Below are 15,312 nucleotides of genomic sequence, written 5' to 3' on the forward strand. Positions count from 1 at the left end.
TCAAGGTCGACTCCTGAAGCTGTCTGCACTAAATGAACTCTTCTGTAATCCTTGAATAAAATGGCAAATTAAATCGGTCAATGCTAAAGATAATATCCATGGGCACTGGGGCACCGAGTTAAGTCAATGAAGAAGCAACAAAAGCAGACAGTCATGTAAAAAGTAACGACACCAAATGGAATATTATATTAATGTTATATATATATATATATATATATATATATATATATATATATATATATATATATATATATATATATACACACACACACACATACATATACAGTCATATGAAAAAGTTTGTGAACCCCACTCTGCCTGCATAATAATTGACTCTCCTTTCAACAAAAAGATGACAGTGGTATGTCTTTCATTTCCTAGGAGTACTGCGGTGTTTTCTGAACAAAGATTTTTAGTGACGCAGTATTTAGTTGTATGAAATTAAATCAAATGTGAAAAACTGGCTGTGCACAAATGTGTGTCCCCTTGTCATTGTGCTGATTTGAATGCCTGTCACTGCTCAATGCTGATTACTTGTTGGATGAGCTCGTCAAGCCTTGAACTTCACAGACAGGAGTGTCCAATCATGAGTGGTCAAAGGTATTTAAGGTGGTCAATCAAGTTGTGCTTCCTTCCCTTTGACTCTCCTCTGAAGAGTGACAGACAGCATGGGATCCTCAAAGCAACTCTCAAAAGATCTGAAAACAAAGATTGTTGAGTCTCCTGGTTTAGGGGAAGGCAACAAAAAGCCATCTCAGAGGTTTAAACTGTCAGTTTCAACTGTAAGGAATGGAATCAGGAAATGGAAGGCCACAGGCACAGTTGATGTTAAACCAACACAGCAGGTCTGGCAGGCCAAGAAAAATAGAGGGTGGCATATGAAGAGGCAGGATTGTGAGAATGGTGACAGACAACCACAGATCACATCCAGAGACCTGCAAGAACATCTCGCTGCAGATGGTGTATCTGGACATCGTTCTACACTTCAGAGCAATTTGCATGAAGAACATCTGTATGGCAGGGTGATGAGAGAGAAGCCCTTTCTGCACTCACACCACAAACAGAGTTACTTGTTGTATCAAATGCTCATTTAGACAAGTCAGATTCATTTGGGAACAAAGTGCTTTGGACTGATGAGACAGAAATGGAGTTATTTGGTGAGAACAAAAAGCACTTGGCATGGCGGAATAAGAACACCGCATTCCAAGAAAAACACCTGCTATCCATCCATCCATTTTCTAACCCGCTGAATCCGAATACAGGGTCACGGGGATCTGCTGGAGCCAATCCCAGCCAACACAGGGCACAAGGCAGGAACCAATCCTGGGCAGGGTGCCAACCCACCACAGGACACACACAAACACACCCACACACCAAGCACACACTAGGGCCAATTTAGAACCGCCAATCCACCTAACTTGCATGTCTTTGGATTGTGGGAGGAAACCGGAGCGCCGGAGGAAACCCACGCAGACATGGGGAGAACATGCAAACTCCACGGGAGGACCGGAAGCGAGGTCTCCTAACTGCGAGGCAGCAGCGCTACCACTGCGCCACCGTGCCGCCCCAAAAACACCTGCTACCTCCTGTCAAATGTGGTGGAGGTTCCATCATGCTGTGGGGCTGTGTGGCCAGTTCAGGGACTGGGGCCCTTGTTAAAGTCGAGGGTCGGATGAATTCAACCCAAAATCAACAAATTCATCAGGATAATGTTCAAGCATCAGTCACAAAGTTGAAGTTACTCAGGGGTTGGATATTCCAACAAGACAATGACCCAAAACACAGTTGGAAATCTACAAAGGCATTCATGCAGAGGGAGAAGTACAATGTTCTGGAATGGCCGTCACAGTCCCTGACTTGAATATCATGAAGATCTATGGGATGACTTGAAGCAGGCTGTCCATCACATTGAACTGAACTGGAGAGATTTTGTATGAAGAACGGTCAGAAATACCTCCATCCAGAATCCAGACACTCATCACAGGCTATAGGAGGACAGTGTTTAGAGCAGTGATGGCGAACCATTTAGAAACCAAGTGCCCAAACTGCAATCCAAAACCCACTTATTTATCGCAAAGTGCCAACATGGCAATTTAACCTGAATACCACCTAAAACTGAACACCAGCATAACCAAGGAGCTGGTGGTGGATTTTAGGAGGCCCATGCCCCTCATGGACTCCGTGATATCAGAGGTGACTGTGCAGAGGGTACAGACCTATAAATACCTGGGAGTGCAGCTGGATGGTAAATTGGACTGGACTGCCAATACTGATGCTCTGTCTGTCTGTCTATCTACTGAGCTTTTAGTTTAGAAAAGCAACTCATACATTAACATCTTTTGTCTTAAAAGAAAAACATAATAACAGAGCTTTCAATGATACAAACAACTTTTTTTGAAAGGTAAAAGTTTGCATTCGGTATGCTTTTGAACAATTAATGTGCTTTTTGCTGTTGTATGCATGCTGATAATTTGTCTAACCTTGGCTCATACTTTGTAAGTTTGAGAGCAATACATGCAGCACTCAGGTCATCTGTTAGTCTGTTTCTGGTGTCAGATTTGATTTAATTCAAAGCTGAAAACAGCTGCGCACAAGCATAAGATGTTCCAAACTGTTGTGATGTGAGATTTTACATATAACTTGATAAATGTTTTGTATGTCTTTATTTATAATTTAGGCAAACCAAGTGGTGAGAGGTATTCATGTTTGCCTTCCCCCATCCCCCTTTAAGCGACTGTCTCTTTGTAATTTTATGACAGGATTTGGGGGGATGTGTCTTAAACCAGTTTGATCTCCCACACAAAGCCAGGTTAGCTTAGCATATGGTCTTGGGGGTGGTTGCAGGTGTTAAATGTACTATTGCTCCCATTGGTCTGAGGTATGGCTGTACCACATTCCAACCCCACCACGGAATTGGCTTGTCTCAGAGGCCTTTAAGTACCATGATGTCCTATTGGTTCTAGGAATTGGAGAGAACATCTATAAATGTACTTGCTCAACCACATTTTCTCTCTAACTGACATATGATGAAGAAGCATCTCTCTTGCTAACCTGTGAGGATGAAGACAACACAATGAAGAGCACAGCTCAGCAGCCATATTGAACAGACATGTGGCTGAAAGCTGAGCACCAACGATGCCTTAACTAGAAACATTTTAAGTAACTGCAAGTCTGTGTGCCACCTGAATTACACACCACCATTTAATCAGGTTGTATGGTTGCCAATATTCAAATGTACTTTGCATTTTGTTATTATTTATGAATATTATCAGTAATACATTATTTTATGTGTAACTTAACTCCTGCTTGTCTTTTACTACATCTAATTACCTGAGGTTATAGATATAGAAGGGAAGGTGGGGATAAGTTATATACAGTGGTAAGTCTGTGAGATTAGGCATTCTAAGGCTACATATTAATACAATAGGGGAAAGTAGAGCAATATATATATTACTCTACCAAGATAAAACACAAACAAAAAGTAAGGAAAGCAATCTCAAGTGCCTTCATTGACTTAAGATTATTTGGCAGAGAATTCCACACTTTAAGGATTTCATTTTCATAACTAACTGTGCTGCCCTTTGTCATCCCTTCGATCCTCTCAAGTGTTTCACGCAGGTCTTCCCTATTAAGCTCCGCCCCCAAAGCTTCTATTATATATTACGGGGTCGTGGATCAGGTGTGGCGATTAGCAACTCCCGGCAATAATTACAGATGCGGACGACTCCTCACCTGTGCGCTTAGCGAGGACTGCCCGCGCCACAAAGCTCCCGGAAACCGCTCCGCCACTCTACCATAACCCCTTTAAGCGAAAAGCGCGGCAATTATCTGTTAAAACTGGCCATTTCAATTTTGAGCTGTGGACCCGCTATACCACATCCCCTCCAACCCCACCACGGGAATCACAGACTCAAAAGGCTGCAGTCCGTGCCGCACCCTCAAGCAGCATGTGTGTCGCCCGCCTTACTCCAGACAGGAGAGGAAGGAAGCGCTCCCATTGGGCTGCTGGGCAGAGGGGCGGGTGATGTGAGAAAAGTCCTCAGGAGCGCGTGAAGAGGGGAGCGGTGAGGGGAGCAGCCCGCCCGCATTCCTCTGGCTTTATAGTAACGAACTCTGTGCTCGGGCGACGGCGCGCGTGCCCACTGAGAGGGCTCTGAGTGCCCCCTTTGGCACGCGTGCCATAGGTTCGCCACCACTGGTCTAGAGGCTCAAAGGAGCAAAAGGAGGCTCAACTAAGTATTGATGTCATATCTCTGTTGGGTGCCCACATTTATGCACCTGTCTAATTTTGTTATGATGCATATTGCATATTTTCTGTTAATCCCATAAACTTCATGTCACTGCTGAAATACTCCTGTTTCCATAAGGCATGTCGTAAATTAAAAGGAAGATACTACTTTGAAATCTCAGCCAATGAGAAACAAAAATCCAAAAAATTAAGAGGGCTCCCCAAACTTTTTCATATGACTGTATATTGTAAAATTTACAATGTACCCCTTGGAACGTCTTTATGTATTCTACACTTTGGAAACCACTGGTCTAGAAGGAAATATAAGCATGAAAGAGCTTTCATTAGTGCTCCTGCAAACTCCTTTTTATCTCTTAATGCACACACAAAAAAAATCATCAAATGGATGTGTTTAAATCTACAATGGAGTACTTTAACCTCCTTAGCATTACATTGTTTAATTTAATAAAAAAAACACATAAAAAGTGTTGCATTTTTTTGCTTGAAAAATGACATTTTTATTAAATCTCATTGTTCTATTGTAAAATATGCAAAACACCAAAAGTACAAAGTAAGAAGTGTAGAAAGTACAATAATGATACAAATAATAATAATAATATGAACAGCATACTGCACATGTGCGAGTGACACGAGCGTCACTTTACGATTTACCACTTTCAGTTCACCTCGTCATCACTGCTCAGAGGTGTTTCTTAGACGGAATTATGAGGCTAGGAAAAGATGCGTCTATACCGTTGCCTGAGTAACGCTCAGCACTAACACCGTTGTCACTTTTACAGCCCGAGTAAACCTTGGGTCTTACGCAATAGTGACACTCGGGACTAACATTTTTAGCGCCGTTTTTTTTTTTTATTTCACAGCCTGAGTGATGCTCGACACTAACGCTCTTGGCACTTTTACTGCCAGAGTAAACCTCGGGTCTTACTCAAGACATGTCTATACCGTTGCCTGTGTGACTAATGATGTTGGCACTTTTACTGCCCGAGTAATCCTCGGGTCTTATGCGAGACGCATCTATACTGTTGGTCGAGCAACATTGAGACTAATGGCTTTAGCTCATTTTTTATAGCCTGAGTGATGCTCGGCACTAACACTTTTGGCACTTTTACTATCCCTGGGTCTTAAACGAGACGTGACTATACCGTTGGCTGAGTAACGCATGGCACCAACGCCATTGCCACTTTTACTGTCCGAGTAATCCTCGGGTCTTGCGAGAGATGCGTCTATACCGTTGCCCAAGTATCGCCTTGCACAAAAGGTGTTGCCGCTTTTACTGTCTGAGTAATTCTCGGGTCTTACGCAAGACACGTCTAAACAGTTGCCTGAGTAATGCTCAGCACTAATCCCATTGTCACTTTTACAGTCCGAATAAACCTTGGGTCATACACAATAGTGACACTCGGGAATAACATTTTTAGAACTTTTTTTTTTTTTTAACAGCCTAAATGATGCTCGCCACTAACACTTTTGGCACTTTTACTATCCTTGGGTCTTAAGCAAGACCCGTCTATACCATTGGCCAAGTAACGCATGGCACTAATGCCGTTGACACTTTTACTGCCCGAGTAATCCTCGGTTTTTACCAGAGATGTGTCTATACCATTGGCCAAGTAAGGCGTGACACTAACACTGTTGGCATTTTTACTGCCCGAGTAATCTTCGGGTATTACCAGAGATGTGTTTATACCGTAGGCAGAGTGACATTGAGACTAACACTTTTAGCGCATTTTTTTAACAGCCCGAGTAATGCTCAGGTCTAACACTAAGGAGATTAATTTCATTGAGTCGTTACATTCCCACCCTTTGACCGTAATCAATCATATTGATGTCAACGAGCCACACGTATAATTACAGCCTAGACCAGTGGGTCCCACACTCAGTCCTGGGGACCCCCTATGACTGCAGGTTTCTGTTCCAACCAGACTCACAAGCAGAGATAAAAAACGATAACAAACCGATCTCATTTAATTAGGTGGTCTTTTTCTTCTCGTCTCTTATTCTTCATTCAGAAAAGCACGGTGGTATTTTTTAATATTTATAAGACATATTCATTAGAAATATTTTTTATTTTTTTCTAAAGCTTTACATGCTTAACTCTCTTTTGTTGTGTTTCTGTTATTTTCCCCTTTTTTGCTGTGCGGTTGACTCCTTTTAACCCTAATAGCGATGATTAACAACAAGCAGAGAAGACACTTGGGGTGATGAAAGCTGCAACGACGTCAGAGGCAGACGCACTAATGAGTAAATAATTAAATAAGCAGAACGAAAATCAAGATGAAAATACTGTTAACATGTTAAAAAAAAAAAAACAACTATGTATTCTCCACATCACTGCTTAGTACATTTTAATAAAGATCTAGCAAACTTTGTTTTGTAATTTCTACACTGACCCCAAACCACAGACAGCATAATGACTCACTTAATTAGGCTAGGAGTCCAATGAAATGCTGAAGCTGGTTTGAACAAAAACCCACCGCCACAGGGGGTCCCCTAGGATGGGGTCTGGGAACCACTGGTCTAGACACACAACAAAGCAGTAAAATTCCCCACAAGGCATTGCCTACTACACCAAATAAAAGTCGCCCGAGTGCACAAGACATGGTAGGGCACACTTACAGTGAACTTGGCTCTCTCCTCCATGACTTCATAGCCTAGCACAGTGGGTGTTGATGGTCTCTCGTCCCAGCTGGCCGATTCACTAATCTGTCTACTAGGACAGCTGGAGTACTCCACAGAGGCGTCTACTCCATTCATTTTAGTTCTAATTAAAGGACTCTTGCATTGCTGCACAGAAGAGCCACACTGGTCAGAAACACACATTTTCTTATGGTGGTCTGCACTGAGGTCTTCAGCTTGGCCTTTTGACGAACAAGAGCTACTGGAAATGCTCCCAAATGAAGAACTTCTTTGGCTTCGTCTTCGGTTTGAACCTGGCGAGGCACTATCGATAGGCACAGGAACGGGGACAAATGGCATTGCCATCACTCTGTAAGCCTGCCTGTGGAGATGAAAGCCAAAAAAAAAATATGGCAAGTTTAGCTGATTTCTTCAGCAGAGGATGGAAACTCTGTGGAGAAAGAAAAAGAAGAATAAATGCTCAAAGAAGGATGTACAGTGGCCGTTCTTCTCGGCAGAAAAAAAAAAAACCCAAGAAGTTTTAAGATGCTTTCCCACCAAAGGAACTTTCCTTTTAGGAAATTGGGGACACTTGTGGTCCCAGAATGCTTTTGTGCATTCATTCCCACCACACATCAGGAACTGTAAATATGTGACGTGCAGTGAAGAGCGATGCAGTGCAAAGTGAAGTACATTTGGGAATTCACATGGGAACCAAGCACCCCACTCTCATTTAGTGCTTCAATGCACTAATTGACGTGGCTATGATGAGTTATGCGCTGCTAAGTGCGGTTCACAGGGGACCCCAAACCACCCCTCCCAGCCTTTTCCGTTGCAATCAGAAGTCCACAGGGGATCCCAAACCCCAAAACCTTTTCACTTCAATACACTGCACGGCCTGGAGGTGGTTATGAAGAGTGATGCATGAGACCACCTTGTGACTTCACGATTAAGAGTAATGCAGCGAGAAGTGCAGCACTCCATCTTCACTGATAACTCCCTGAACTCCAAATTACTAACAGATTTACAAGACAGCACCAGTGCTTATGAATAACCAATCAGCACAAGTCCTACCCCAAGCCCCTCCCACAATAGTTCCTGGTAGAACGAATAGTAAGCAACCAGGAGGAGGGGTCAGAAAAAAGTACCAGGAAGTATCCTATTATGTGATATCATCTACTGTTCAATTCTGCTCCATACTTGTAAAATTTTTATTTTTATACTGTATTGAGGATTTGTTCTGTTCTGTGTATTGTATTGTATTGTATTGTACTGTACTGACCCCCTTCTTTTTGACACCCACCCTACCTGGAAGGGGGTCACTCTTTGAACTGCCTTTCCCGCGGTTTCTTCCATTTTTTCCCTACAACTTTTTTTTTTTTTTTTGGGAGTTTTTCCTTGTCTTCTTAGAGAGTCGAGGCTGGGTGGTGGACTGTCAAGAGCCATGACCTGTTAAACCCCATTGCGGCCTTTCTTGTGTAATTTTGGGCTATACAAAAATAAATTGTATTGTATTGTATTGTATTGTATAAATGGCCCAAGTTCATGTGGTGCAAATGGCACAAAAAAAAAAAAAAAAGTTTTAAAAGTCCTTGGCTCCCAAATAAAGTTCCTACAGTGGGAAAGCACCAAAAGTGAAAAAGATCAGCCTTATTTTTCTTAGGTGAGCAAGTTCCCAAGAATCATAATTTCTAACTTTGAATACTTTTTTTCTCAATTTATTTTAATAAACACATTGATTACTAACGGAGAAAGAAACACAAGATAACATCCAATAACAATAATAGTAATTCATTATATTTACATAGCGCTTTTTCTTACACGCTGGAGGGACTATGTCTCCCGGCTGGCCTGGGAACATCTTGGGATTCTCCCGGAAGAGCTGGAAGAAGTGGCCCGGGGAGAGGGGAGTCTGGGCCTCTCTGCTTAAGCTGCTGCCCCCGCGACCCGACCTCGGATAATCGGAAGAGGATGGATGGATTTTTCTTACAACTCAAAGTTCTACCACACAGGGAGGACCCGGGACGCGAACCCAAAATCATCTTACTAGGAGACAGCAGCGCTACCACTACGGCAATTAAAAATGTAAAAGAGTTTCGTAAAGAAGAAAAAACACTTTCACAATCAACCCATTTCAGGCTTGGCTTGCCTGGCTCTAGTATAAACTTTATTTTATTGACTCTCTTTTATATGGAGAACACAGAGGTAGCCCACCGAGTGGACTCGGGGAGCATTTTACACAAACTGGGACATTTTCCAAAATTAATGAATTAATTAATTACATTTTGTCTGACCAGAATGGTGAAAGCAACTTACAAAAGTAGGCAAAAGTATTCATTTTCCGGGCATTTTATTGTGTTGGAGATCTCATTTTAAATGGATAAAGTTGCCATTCTATTCCCCCCATCAATCTACACTCAATAATCTATAATGACAAAGTGAAAACATGTCTTCAGATTGGATTGCAAATTTTTAAAAATCAAAATTCTTATTCATGGACGTATTCAGATGCTCAATTCAGCACTTTTCTGAAGCCCAATGTGGCAGCAGTTCCAGCTTTTGAGTCTTCTTGTTTACATCTCCACAAGCTTTGCACACCCGGATATGGGCAGTTTTTCCTGTTCTTCCTGTCAGATCCTCCAAAGATCTGTTAGATTGGATGGGAAGGATTAACTCATTCAATCAATTAATAGAACAGCTACTTTGATCATAGAATATTAAAAAAAAACAACAACATTGTAATTTCCCAGCATGCAAAACAAGTTTCAAAAATTGTCTGAATCTATTAATTTATGTGTAGCCCACGGTTTTATTTAGTCACATATAACTACGAATATTGTGGTTAAAGAAATTTTTTTTTTCTTTCAAGTGCATTTATAAGTAATTTATTGGTCTCTATTTTCCTGTTCCGGCTCTTATGGGTGTAGTGCTCAGACACTGCGAAAATAAAAAAAAAAATATCAACGACAGAACGGCAGGCATACGGCAATACGTCCTCGCCGTGGTCATCAAGACTTACTCCTTCCCAAGAGTAAATGAGTAAAGTCTGCCCGCGTATTCACCCACTCCACTCATTGAGGACAATGCGATGCGTCTCTCACTTGTATGCTCCGATATCTCACTCTAATCTCTCTCCGTCATTGTTGTGTGTGCGTTAATTGGAATCACCATCATGATTATGGTGAAATTTGTTAGGTAATTGCATCGGTTTTGACGGATTATTGTATCGTCATCGATACTGAACACATATTCAAAATTTGAAGTAATTGAGTTAAAAATCACTTGCAAGATTTGATCCAGCCAAACAAACAGACCGGGGAGTCGAGTAAAATAAAATCGTTTATAAAAAAATAAATAAAAATAAAAACACACCATAGCTACTGTGAAACATGGAGGAGGCTCAGTTATGGTTTGGGAGCTGCTTTGCTGTGTCTGCCACAGGGTGCGTGGAGTCTGTGCAAGGAACAATGAAATCTTAAGACCATCAAGACATTCTGGAGCAAAATGTCCTGCCCAGTGTCTGAAAGCTCTGTCTCAGGCCATGGAACCTACAACAGGATAACGAAATAAAACACTCGGCGAAAAGCACCCAGGAATGGCAGAGAATAAAACATGGGACTATTCTGAGGTGGCCTTATGTGAGCTTCGATTTGAATCTTATGGAAAATCTGTCACAGGTGTCATCTTTCTTCTTTTTGATATTCCTGATGGTTGATTTCGGTCATCCTAAGGTTTTACTGATGTCTCTGATGGTTTTATTCTTGTTTTTGAGCCTCATAAAGACTTTTTTGACTTTCATTGGCACTGTTGTTATCCTAATTTTGAACAATTGCAGCTACAGACTCCAAAGGTTAAAAGCAAGCAGATGTATCTTATTGCCATGTAATCCCAATTATCCCAAACATTTTAGGGCACCATAATGTTTAGGACACAGCAATGGCAGGTCTATTAAAGCCATAGTCATATTTAGGACTTTGTCGCACATCCCTCACATGAAATGATTGCTTAAATGATCTTTGATTCACAAACATTCAATACAATACAATTTATTTTTCTATAGCCCAAAATCAAACAAGAAGTGTCGCAATGCGCTTTAAAAGGCCCTGCCTCCTGACAGCCCCCCAGCCTTGACTCTCTAAGAAGACAAGGAAAAACTCCCAAAGAAAAACTTGTATGGAAAAAATGGAAGAAACCTTGGGAAAAGCAGTTCAAAGAGAGACCCCTTCCAGGTAGGTTGGGCGTGCAGTGGGTCAATACAATACAATACACAGAACATGACAAATCCTCAATACAGTATAAAAATAGAATAATTACAAGTACAGAGCAGAATTTAACAGAAGATGATATCCCATAATATGATTTGGATGTGTTCAGAGTCCCGGAGACCTCATTCATCAAGCTGCCTCCCCCTATTGGACATTCAACAGCTGAAATAGTGCTAATCTGATGAAAGGACCCCTCTTTCCCACGATTCCTGCAATCCTCCATCAGGGATGACTTTACCTTAGGCAGACAAAACAACTTGGCAGGTGGGCTGTGGCACCGAATGCAACATTTGAGTACAGAGAAGAGAAACAAAATAGGTGAGGGTTAGTATAAAATTCTAACTATCATGTTACTTATGTTTTAGTGCTAATGACTAACAGCAGAGATGCAGTCTGTACAGTTAATCAGCAGCTCTAGTCAGGGTGTGCTAAACAGAAGTCGTGAGTCTTCAGCCGGGATTTGAAAGCTGAGACCGAAGAGGCATCTCTTATAGTAGCAGGCAGACCACTCCACAGTTTAGGGGGGTCCTGTAACTAAAAGCTCGACCTCCCACTGTTATTTTATTAATCCTTAGAATCATTAGTAGACCGGCATCTTGAGATCTTAATGTGCGCTCTGGTTTGTAAGTCATGATAAGTTCAGACAAGTAAGCCGGACCTCGGCCATTTAATGCTTTATATGTTAAAAGGATTTTGAAATCTGCCCTAAACTTAACCGGGAGCCAATGTAAGGATTTAAGAACTGGAGTTATGTGTTTGTATTTTCTTGTTCTTGTAATAATTCTTGCAGCAGCATTTTGGATTAACTGGCGGCTGAATAAAGAACAGTTTAAACATCCAGTGAACACCGCATTGCAGTAGTCAATCCTACTAGAAATAAATGCATGAATTAATTTCTCAGCATCCTGTTTATTTAGAAAGCGCCTTAATTTCCCAACATTTTTAAGATGGAAGAAACCGGATTTGGACAACTTTGTAATGTGCGCTTTAAATGACATGCTAGACATCACCAGGTGCCAAACATTATGGTGCCCTGAAATGTTGTGTGACCAAATTGTCTGCAAATTCCCATAAAAGAAAGTCTGCAATGTGCACTTTAATCACATCTGAATTGATTGATTTGTGGAGCCGAGGGGCAAATCAAGGAATAATGTCTCTTTGCCCCAATCATTATGGAGGGCACTACAAGTATGCGGACTCATTGCTCTGGCACTCTAAATTATTTTTGCTTTAATTCTCCTTGAGATTTGTCTCGATCCTTGATGACAGTGAAGTATGGCAAACTGAATGGATTCACTTTCACACGTGGTCACTGTTGTCACAGGAAGTATGGCAGCTCCGGCTCTAAATATGAAAATTCTATAAGCAAAGGCCTACTTGCACACCCGGACCAGGGACTCATCAATTTCCAGTAAGGTTACGTTTATTGTGGCTTATAGACTGTAAATGCAAAGCACCTCTGCTTCCCCATTTCCAGTGTTAAAGCTCATAAAGTCAAAGCAGAGACGACTTTGTCTTTTCCAATCCTGATAATGCCGTGTGCCAGCAGCTGCCCTCCACTATAGTGAGAGATCTCCAACTAAAAACAAATGAAAAACAAAACTGGAAACAGGAAGCAGCTGCAAAATTCCTGGAAAGAACACGAGAAACATCACCTTGAAGAGGTCAGGAGGCCAGCATGCATTTTTGTGCTCAGTAAAGTGCCATCTCTGTGGAAGGTGCTCTCTAAAAATAGAAAGTTTGTAAGCACATTTGAACGGCGGCGGAGAGGCAAGAACAGTTTATCACAGAGGCACTTGACAGACACATGCAATATGATGACTCTGCAAGAAGCTGCGAATGCAAAACTGAGGGATGAGTCATCCGGAGAGATGCTGCGCGAAGCACACGCCGACAGACGGAGAGGACTTTCCGCCCATTTTGTAACTCGCTAATCAGGTTCATGGGGCACGAAGAACTGGTGCCTCAAGTTCAGCTGAAGTCAACTTATTTTATAAGGCATACTGTAACTTGAGGGTTCAGCCAATTAGAGACATGTGAAAAAGTAAGAACACCCCAGGAAATGCTTTTACTTCTTAAGTAAGCTGAAATCAAACACATCACCAGGACCAGATCATATTTACCCTCGAGTTCTTAAGGGGGCCAGTGAGTACAGATAGAAACCCCTTGACACATATTTTTAGGAAGTCACTGTGCACTGGAGAGATTCTGACGGACTGAAAAATGGCAAATATCATCCCATTATATAAAAAGGGTGACAGGGCAGATCAAAGCAACTATAGGCCAGTAAGCTTAACGTGCGTCACAGGACAATTAATGGAAGGAATTATTAAGGATAAGATTGAGCAACACATGGCAAGGACAGGAGGTATTAGGGACAGTCAGCATGGGGTCAGAAGAGGGAGGTTGTGTTTTACTAACATGTTGGAATTCTATGAGGAGGCAACAAAAGGATACGATCAAAGTGGAGCTTATGATATTATTGATCTGGACTTTCAGAAAGCATTTGATAAGGTGCCACATGAGAGGGTGGGCATCAAACTAAAAGAAGTGGGAGTTCAGGGTGATGTTTTTAGATGGGTGCAGAATTGGCTCAGACACAGGAAGCAGAGGGTGATGGTGAGAGGAACCTCATCAGAATTGGCCGATGTTAAGAGTGGTGAACAGCAGGGGGCAGTGCTGTGGCCGCCGCTGTTTTTAATGCATATATATGATTTATGTAACAAGATGATTAAGTTTGCAGTTGATACCAAGACATGTGGATTAGCAGATAATTTGGAATCTGTTGTATCATCACAGTTGGGCAGATTTCTGGCAGATGAAATTTAAGATAGATAGAGAGATATGTTGTATGTGCATATATTCTTTTTATATATGGCTTGGACAGATTTGTGGACGATGAAATTAAATGCCAGTAAATGTAAAGTACTACACACAGGAAGTACAAACGTGAGGTTTGAATACACAATGGGAGGTCTTAAAATTATGAGAAGGATTTAGGAGTCACAGTGGACTCTAAGCTATCGACTTCCAGACAGTGTTCAGAAGCCATTAAGAAGGCCAACAGAATGTCAGGTTATATAGCGCCTTGAGGTGTGGAGTACAAGTCACAGGAGGTTCTGCTCAGCTTTATAACACACTGGTGAGGCCTCATCTGGAGTCCTGGGTGCAGTTTGGGTCTCCAGGCTACAAAAAGGACATAGCAGCACAAGAGAAGGTCCAGAGAAGAGCGACTAGGCTGATTCCAGGGGCTACAGGGGATGAGTTATGAGGAAAGATTAAAAGAGCTGAGCCTTTATAGAAGATCAAGAGGTGACCTGACTTGACTGGAGTGTTTAAAATTATGAAGGGAATTAGTACAGTGGATCGAGACGGTGACTTTAAAATGAGTTCATCAAGAACACGGGGACACAGTTGGAAACTTGTTAGGAGGAAATTTTGCACAAACATTAGGAACTTTTTCTTTACACAAAGAACAAAAGACACTTGGAATAAGAGACCAAGTAGTGTGGTAGACAATAAGACTTTAGGGACTTTCAAAACTCGACTTGATGTTTTTCTGGAAGAAATAAGTGGAGAGGACTTACGAGCTTTGTTGGGCTGAATAGCCTGTTCTCATCTCGAGTGCTCTAATGTTCTTAATGTTTGGGACAAAAGACCCATTATTCTTTGGTTACAAATTAAACCATTCAGACATTGTGATTAAATGCACATTGTCTTAAGTGAAAGTTATGGGATGTGCACAACATTTTGGTCCATTCTGAGGAGATATCCAACCAACAACAACAACATTTATTTATATAGCACATTTTCATACAAACAAATGTAGCTCAAAGTGCTTTACAAAATGAAGAATAGAAAAATAGAAGACACAATAAAAATTAAAAATAAGTCAACATTAATTAACAGAGAATAAGTAAGGTCCGATGGCCAGGGTGGACAGAAAAAAAAAAAATAAAAAAAATAACTCCAGAGGCTGGAGAAAAAAAAAAAATCTGTAGGGATTCCAGACCATGAGACCACCCAGTCCCCTCTGGTGCAGGTACAGACAACCCTTAAATCCAGCTTAGGTCCCCGTTGCCAATCCCTTGGCGTTTGCAGGACACCATATTGAGCTTTTCTCTTTGCTCCCTCCAAGCCGCTTAACTTAAGGGCTCAGCTAAATCGAACTCATGTGAAAAG

General features: G+C 41.6%; 1 protein-coding gene across 2 annotated transcripts in view; it reads right to left on the reverse strand.

The window, feature by feature from the left end:
- snx16 (sorting nexin 16) overlaps positions 1-15,312 on the reverse strand; it is an 88,776-nt gene that overhangs the window by 46,521 nt on the left and 26,943 nt on the right. Inside the window, exon 2 of one of the 2 annotated variants that reach the window (XM_039754304.1) lies at positions 6,866-7,247. In XM_039754304.1, the coding sequence (XP_039610238.1) occupies positions 6,866-7,231 (366 nt within the window). In that variant the 5' untranslated portion in view covers positions 7,232-7,247. Of the gene's footprint in view, positions 1-6,865; positions 7,317-15,312 lie in introns of both variants that reach the window. The other variant, XM_039754302.1, reaches the window with a different exon arrangement.

This window comes from Polypterus senegalus, chromosome 5 (assembly GCF_016835505.1).
Source record: "Polypterus senegalus isolate Bchr_013 chromosome 5, ASM1683550v1, whole genome shotgun sequence".
Lineage (NCBI taxonomy): Eukaryota > Metazoa > Chordata > Cladistia > Polypteriformes > Polypteridae > Polypterus > Polypterus senegalus.